Source organism: Hydra vulgaris, chromosome 01 (assembly GCF_038396675.1).
Source record: "Hydra vulgaris chromosome 01, alternate assembly HydraT2T_AEP".
NCBI classification, from domain to species: Eukaryota; Metazoa; Cnidaria; class Hydrozoa; order Anthoathecata; family Hydridae; genus Hydra; species Hydra vulgaris.
Genome location: NC_088920.1, coordinates 18,200,001 through 18,208,621, shown reverse-complemented (window position 1 = coordinate 18,208,621; position 8,621 = coordinate 18,200,001). Strand labels below are relative to the sequence as shown.

General features: G+C 29.1%; 2 protein-coding genes across 2 annotated transcripts in view; both read right to left on the bottom strand.

The window, feature by feature from the left end:
* Window positions 1-3,360: 3,360 nt before the first annotated feature.
* The window catches only part of LOC100215362 (peroxisomal ATPase PEX6), an 18,632-nt gene continuing 13,371 nt past the window's right edge, over window positions 3,361-8,621 (bottom strand). The window contains exon 2 of the mRNA XM_065787519.1: window positions 3,361-6,323. Within this exon, the coding sequence (XP_065643591.1) occupies window positions 3,894-6,281 (2,388 nt within the window). The 5' untranslated portion in view covers window positions 6,282-6,323 and the 3' untranslated portion in view covers window positions 3,361-3,893. The remainder of the gene's footprint in view (window positions 6,324-8,621) is intronic.
* LOC100211757 (ubiquitin-conjugating enzyme E2-22 kDa) lies at window positions 7,631-8,491 on the bottom strand. The gene has a single exon (XM_065787520.1). It carries the CDS (start codon window positions 8,401-8,403, stop codon window positions 7,795-7,797), a length of 609 nt encoding a protein of 202 aa, XP_065643592.1. The 5' UTR covers window positions 8,404-8,491; the 3' UTR covers window positions 7,631-7,794.

Sequence of the window (8,621 nt, the reverse complement as noted above, 5' to 3'; positions counted from 1 at the left end):
TTTTTCAACTTTATATATCATTATCCAATCTATCAGTAATAATTTTCATTTTTACGCTTGTAATCTTCGCAAAATTTACTTCCTGCTCTTTCAGAAGTTTTTCAGTCTCCTTCAAAATAATGTTTTTCTGCTCATCCAACATATTTTTAATTGTTTCTTTGTAATTTTTGTTTGTTATATCCATAGTATATTATATATTTGTATTTGATATTAAAAATTAGAAATAATTTTATTAAGATAAATTTGAAAACTTTTTTTTTTTTTTTTTGAGCAGCATAAAAAGAATTTACAAAGAATTGTAAATAGAAAAAAATCTTACGGTATGTTACAGGATTGTAACTTAGACAACTATAGTCTTCTCGGCCCCGGTCATGTAAATCTTTTGTTCGTGTACCTTGTAGTTGTAAATATACTTTAACGGTAAAACAAATATAAAGAAAATTTCTGTTAATAATATCTGTGTAACTTTTTGCCCTTCATCTTTTATTTTACTTTTTATCAACTCCCTAACTTTTGGTGACACCTCAATAATAAATATAAGAGCGTTTTTGATCTTCTGACCTTGTGGTAATTCGACTACATAGTTTGCAAGTTGTTTAGTTTCTTTGTGGATTTTAAAATCTGGTAAATCATCTTTGTCTTTCTCAGAAAACTCAATTTTGGTAGTTCTTCAATTTTTAAGAAAGGTATAGGTGGGGAATAGGTCCAGGAGGAAGTATTGGTTTTTGTGGTCTAGGAGGGGGTGTTGGCTTATCTAGTTTTGGTGTAAGTTTAAAAAAATCTTTTGAATAGTTAATCCTTTTACAGAATTAAAAACTTTTTTTGATTTCTTTTTTATGGATGTCAAAAGTTTTCCGTACCTGTTTTAATTACAGAGGTTAAAAGTTTTCCGTATCTGTTTAATTATGGTGTCAAAAAGATTTCTGTTGATGGGCGTAAAAAGGTTTTTGCAAAAGAGGGTGTAGAAGAGCGTGATCTTAAAGTGGCGCGAAAGAGAGGGCATCGAGAGGAATGGACTTTGAGGGTCTCAAAGTGGCGTCAGAAACAAAGTATAGAGGGAGGTGTGTCAGGAGATCCTCAGAGTGGCGCCAAAACCCCTTTTTATCTTTTCCAGGATTGAGTATTTTTTTGAAAACAGTACTAGGAACGTTTTGGGTTTTTTATTCAGCTTTCCTTCTGCTTGGTAAGTTGCTTTTATAATGGCATAGAAGCATAATTTACCCTTTAGTGGTGTAGGCAGAATTTTTTGATGTTTCAGATATGACGTTTTCAGACATTGTGCGAACTCTAAACTTAAGTATGTTTGTGCTTATGTCAAATGAATATGTTTTGCAAAAAATTGCTGTAAACGAAAACTGGAAACAGAATTGCCCATAAAAGTTTGCTCTTCTACGCCATTATGATGCCAATAAAATAATTTTTGTACTAAAATATGCTAAACTTAGTCTCTTCAAAAGGTTTTAAATTTAATTAGATAACCTTTTAGAATTAGAAAGTCATGATCATGTAAAGTAAACGGCGTTTAAAAATTTTGCATTGTCATAACTGTTGAGCGATTTAATAATTTGCACTAGATGAAGCTAACTGCACAACATGAAGGGAGGTCGAGCATGCAAAATTTTAACAAATGCTTTTGATACGTCATTTTGAAATGTTATTTAAAATCTTAGCTGGGAACATTTAATTATCTAAAATAGTCTTTTTAAATAAATCATTTCAATATCAATTAAAGTAAATCCTACTTATGTCAAAGACAAATTGTAAATAAGAAAGCTATTTAAAACAGAATGTTAAAAAAAATACGCAGCTGTATCAAAAGTAAATATTACTTAATATAACTTGTTATATATATATATATATATATATATATATATATATATATATATATATATATATATATATATATATATATATATATATATATATATATATACATTTTTTGAAAATGTCTGATGGCACCCTCTAAATGTGTTCTATGTAATAAATTAATACTACATTTAAAAATTTTATGAATAAAAAAATTTTTTCAGGGGTCGCTCAAGACCCTTAAACATCAGACGGGTCCCTAATATTTTGAAAAAAAAGGTTCTTTAATAGCATATGACCCCATGAGATGCATAGTGGTATAAGTCACTTTTTTCAAAATTTTGTGTTATTGCCACAAATGGTTAGCATTTTGTTTATTCTATTACATGGCAGAGTGGTATAAGTCTAATGATATCGATAATGATGCTGGAACTGTTTTTTGTTATGCTCCTCACTAAACAGCTGTTTTTGTTCACAGCCATAGTGATATTAGTCAGACTTATACCAAACTAGATATGAGTGACTTATAACACTATGCATCTCAGGGGCTCATATTATGTTGGGTCTCAAAAGAAGTGAACATTTATAAAAATTTCAAAAATAATAAAAAAATTTTATGAAAATACAAATTAAAAAAATTTATTTAAAAAATATATGCTTTTAAAGAACTTTTTTTTCCAAAATATTAGGGACCCATCTGATGTTTAAGGGCCTTGTGCGACCCCTAAAAATATTTTTAAGTCACGGTTTAAGTCCCAACAGACTTATGTTTAATCAGAATTCTGGTTGGTGTGTTAAATTTCTTGACATAACTCCTATAAAGCTGCATTTCGTAAGATTGGGAAAAGATTATCAGCAGTTTGATTTTTCAAAAAAATGTAGACAAAGCATTGGAATGAAAAATCGACGCAATCTTTGTGAATGGGAAATTTTCCTCATCTTCTACTATTAAACAAGATGTTCCAACATCTTGTTTAACATTAATGTTTTTTTTAGTAGTTGTAGTAGATAAGAAAAGTTTTCCTCTCATAAAGATTGCATTAAATTTTTATTCCAATGCTTTGTTCATAATTTTTTGAAGAATTAAACTGCCAAGTAACAAGCTTTTTACATTTAAAATGTATTGTCTATTTTTAATAAAATAAAGCGCATAATAAATGTAAAAAATCTTCATTTATATTTAGAGAATCTTATATAACTTCTTTGCTAAACGACTTCTTGAAGAATGATGAAATGTTGTCAACTGAAGGCATGGCAGTAGTTTTATTGAAACGGCAAATTTTTTTTATCCATTTCCGAGAAACCTTTAACTTTTCATTAATTTTGATGATTCTTTTGATTCATCCATAGCACTTTTTTTTAAAAGAGATATTATAAAAATTGACTAAAGTATACATAATATGCAAGCTTGAGCATATTATGTATACTTTAGTTCATTAGTTATGTTATTACAAGTAATAACATAACTAATGAACGCGCATTATTTTCGCAAAATTACAAACGTCGTAATAAGTTTTATATCCTTTTTTCTTGGATAAGCAGAAGATAGTATCGTTAAAATTAAGGTTTTGATTATTCAAAAATTGCAGGCCAGATATTTTACATAAAACTGCTAACATGTAAGAGTGTGCTACTAAATCGACTGATTTAGATCTACCCCAACCCATAATCAATGTAGCAAACACTCCCTTGAATGTTCTCCTTAAATCAGTCGATGTAGCTGCGCTTCCTTAGATGTGCTTCCTACTATATGTTTGGCTGCACTTTTTTTAAAACTTTAAAATCCATTTTGAGTTACAGTATCTTCTGCTTGCTAATGTTCTGTATTAAAGCTAAATCTCAAATTAATGTCTTCAAATTTAACAGGAGAACACCTAAGGTGTATACAAAGAGGGAGGGAGATCCAAATTCAGTCGTTTTACTGTGTACGTACTTTATGGATGTTTCCTAATGTTTATAAATGTGTGGCATGCTTATAAAATATAAAACTGTTCGTATTTTAATAATAAACATTTTGTTAAATTTTTATTCAGCGAAGTTTTAGTTATAAATTTTATAACTTTGATGGCTATTGATTCTTTTTTATACTATACTCTATTGAAAACCTCATCCCTTATTGTTTCATATCGCCGGAGTTCATTAATTGTTATTGAGGGTCGAATATTCTTTAGAGCAAGTTCAAAGTCACTATTTAATATTACAACGCTATCTACGCTTATTGGATTGATATTTTGTTCGTGGTCATTTATTATTCTACGATAGCAGTTCATTTGTGCATCAGAAGCAAGAGCATAAAAATCGGCACCGGTTAAATTGACAGGGCATTTGTTTAATACTATTTCCAAGTCAATTTGAGTGCATAGATTCATTTTTCGAGTGACTGCTTTTAAAATACGCATTCGCTCCTCTTTAGTTTGCGCCAGACCAATGTAAACTATTTTATCAAAACGCCCAGGTCGCAGTAAAGCTGGATCAAGAAGATCAGGTCTATTTGTTGCTCCAATAACAAATACATTACTGCTGCTATGGATACCGTCGAGTTCCGAAAGTATTTGAGAAACGATTCGATCCATTACACCACCTGAATCACCAGATCGGCCGCGATTAGGCGCTAAAGAATCGAGTTCATCAAAAAAAATTATGCACGGAGAATATTCTCTAGCTCTTTTAAAAACATTACGAACATTTTCTTCACTTTGCCCAACATACATATTAATCAGTTCCGGACCTTTAACGCTGTAAAAATTAATCGTAAACTCAGTAGCAATCGCTTTTGCAAGAAGTGTTTTACCACAACCTGGCGGACCATAAAAAAGCAAACCAGATCGTTTTAAGCCAGAAGAAAACAAATGGGGAAATTTTAGTGGCAATTCGATGGTATCAAGAATGTCTTGTTTGACGCCATCAAGCCCTCCAACATCATTCCAAGTAACTTTCGGTACATTTACACTTCCAGAAGAACCTGCTTTTCGTTTTCGAATAGTTTCTAAAACTGAATTTGTAACGTCTAAAGTATGAAGATTACCTTTAGAAAAATATAATTCCTTAGTAAATGCCAATAAATCAGAATACACAAAACCCGCAGTTTTTCTGGACAGGTCTTCAACCATTTTATCTTCAATACACCAAGTTCGAGTAAGCATTTTTAGAAATTGAAAGCGCTGTAGCTCATCAGGCATCCCAACAGTCACATGATAAATAAATTCTGAAAACAAACGCATTCTTACATCCTTACTATTAAAAGTACTACCAACTAATAATATAGGTGATTTTTCTGACTCTTTAAGATTCCTTATAAATGCCTGAATGATTCTTCGTTCTTCGTGAAAGCCTTCTTTATTTTTTCCCAATAAATGTATATTTTTAAGATAAAGAATACAAGGAGAATTCTGTCTAGCATTAAAAAATAACTTTTCAATGAGTTTTTCCGAAAGGCCTAATGTATCACCTCCAAGCTCATGACAATTTTCTTCCAAGAAGTGCCAACAGAACTTTTGACAGATACTTCTCATGAGCAGGCCTTTTCCTACACCAGGCGGACCTTCTAATAACAAAGTAACAGGAGAAACAGGAGAATTATCTAATACCAAGTTTGCATCTTTTTCAGAAAAATAACTTTTGCTTAAAAGAGTCATTATTTTTGTAAGTTCATTTATAGGATCAAAATAAGCTTGTAGGTAATGCGTATCATAAACATACAATATAGGAAAAGGATTGTTTCTGTGGGTACACGAACATAAAGGTAAATAACAATTAACAGCAATATTTTCTAAAACATTAGTATGTATTACGTCAACAAACATTGAATTGGTATCGTTATCAGAATAACTGTCGTTCTTAACAGACTTAACATAAAACCATAAATGTGATGGATAATATGGTGCTTCATCAGTTGACACATGAATTGGAAATAATTCGTTTTCACTAACCAATCTAGGATATTTAAAGTACTCTTTGATGAGAGAATCGATGGTTTCTTTGTTAGTGATACCATATGAACATCTTACTGGAGAAATTATGCATTCTGATGCGTACTGATTGTCATCGGACTCATCCAAACACTGCGATAAAACAACATTAACATCAATACCCCCGTTTGTGCGACATTCATTGTAATATTTAACATTTTTATGACACAAGTTGAATAAACTTCCTGGAGATACATAAATGACGTCATTTACATAACGACTAAAGCAGCGAGAAATTTCATTTTCATAAAAGTCAATTGAATTGTGTTTTTCACAACCATCGCTTAGAGAAATTCTTACAATGAAATCATTATTTTTCGCTTCGTCAAACTTTTTGTTTATCAGAGACTTGTAAGGTAAATCCTCTAATTTTTCATCGTGAAAAAAATTACTACATTTAAGTTTTATCCAAGACTTATTTAATAACTTCAAATGTAGTAATGTAGCCGAAGTTGCATATGCTTCACGATTATTAACTAATGATGTATCTTCTCGAACAAGAACCATAATCGCATAGTTACACACATAGAAACAAAAATATAACTTGAGCTAAAATAGTTAATTCAAAACAATTCTACGTTTATTGATCAATTCAAAACAAGTATTTAATTATTTTTAAAATAACTTTGCAGCTATAAATGCAGTGCAGCTAAATGAAATATTATTTTAATGATTTTTAACGAAAGTATTTTAAACTATGGAAAATAGCCTGCTATATATTTATAAAATGTAAATATAAAAGTTAACCTTAAAATTATTAAATGTAAATGTAACTTTAGGAATTATAAATTAAAAGAGAAGCTAGTCAAAAATAAAAAATAAAAACATTAAAAAATAAGTTTATTATGTGCTTGGTGATAGGCACCATAGTTTTCACAATGATATCATCAGCGATGTTTTACATGCAGAGAAATCTGAATTAATATATATATGTATATATATATATATATATATATATATATATATATATATATATATATATATATATATATATATTTAAACAACTTTAAAAAGTATTCTACACAATAGAGTGCTCAATGTTCTTAAAAGAACAGAGCAATTATATATTAGTAGAAAATCACTTAACAGAATTTTTTTTCCATTTTACACCGTGTTTCATCAACAAAGATTCATCAGATTTCTGATGAATCTTTGTTGATGAAACACAGTGTAAAATGGAAAAAAATTTTGTTAAGTGATTTTCTACTAATATATATATATATATATATATATATATATATATATATATATATATATATATATATACTGTTATTAGGTATGTGTGTATGTATGTGTATATAAATATATATATATATATACACACACACATATTACTGTTATTAGGTATGAAGAATGGTATCCAAATAATTATTCTTGTTGAATATTTTACAATGTAGCCCACACAGATTTTTGCAAAGATGCAATAAAATGTATGGGCTTGTGATGAAAATTATTTGTCATAAAAAACCTTTGATTTAGCTTATCAAAAATAATTTCAAACGGAACTAAAAAAAAAAGAAAAAGAAAATGAACTATCAAACCTATTACATATCTTTCATTATTGCAGAATTTACGGTTCAGTCTCACAAATTATACAAAGTTCAAAAAAAAAAAAACTAAAATTTTTTTTTTTGGACAAAAGAAGATCCATCAACTTGTGTTAATGCAACTCAAAGAATCCTAAAGCAAAAACTTTTTAATAAACAAAATTTCAAAGTCAAAATTTTTAATAAACTTTTTTTTGAGTTGTATAATGTATTGTTAAACACAACACACTATTCACCTCAGATATGCAGTACTACGCACATAACATTTTAGAAGATTAAAACTGTAACACTTAAAGAAATAGTAATAAATTAATGCCTTTGAAATATAAATTTCAGTAACAATAAAGTTTCACATTTAGGTATGAATTTGTTCGTGTCAAATCCTCATACATGTAAAAACATCCAAAAATAAATAGAAAAGGCACAATGATATTATAAAAAACTTTTTGAAAAACATTTCTATCTTAAGTTGATTATTTATTAAACAGTGCCTCGACTGCTTTTTCTATTAACCAACCATGTGTTGACAAGGCTATCATGCTACTTTCTTTATCAAATCCCATATCTAACAATTGTTGAATTTTCATTTGACAATCATTATCTAATTCATTACTACCATTAGCATAAATAATAGTCCAATGTTTTGCAGTCTTTAAAAATACCTCGTGTTGTTCTTTGTACTGTTGAGCAACAACTGCGTCTTGTGGATCGTCAGGCTCAGGAGAAGCAAGCAATGACTGGATTGATAACAAAACTGTTCTTAATGTCATTGCTGCTGCCCATTGATCTTTTAAAACATCTAAACATATTGCACCAGTAACAGAACTGATATTAGGATGCCATATTTTTGTTAAGAATTTAATTTTGGGAGGATTAAATGGGTATGTCTCTGGAATATTTATGTCCAGTTTGAACCTTCCATTTTCATATGGCGTGTCTGGTGGACCAACAATTTCACCTTTTAATTTAGAAAAACTTGCACCATCAACTAACTCTAATTTGATGTTATTCTTTGAAACTTCTTCACTGCGTATAACTTCTTTAAATTCTCGTTGAATTCTTGCAGTTGCAATATTTGACATTATTTGCAGCTATATTTATACTTTCATGTATATATTCAAAACCTTAAAGTATACATATATTTAAACAACTTTAAAGTCATATATTTACCTATAAAATAAAAGTTATACATAATTATATACAAATAAACATAAAATTTTTTTTTTGAATGCACAAAACGGATAAAAAAGACTCAAAGAAAAAACTTAGCATTAGTACACAGCTGTTGTTTATACTTTAT

Excerpts from the sequence above, each read along its gene's own strand:
- LOC100211757 (XM_065787520.1), bottom strand. The coding sequence starts at position 8,403 with ATGTCAAATATTGCAACTGCAAGAATTCAACGAGAATTTAAAGAAGTT.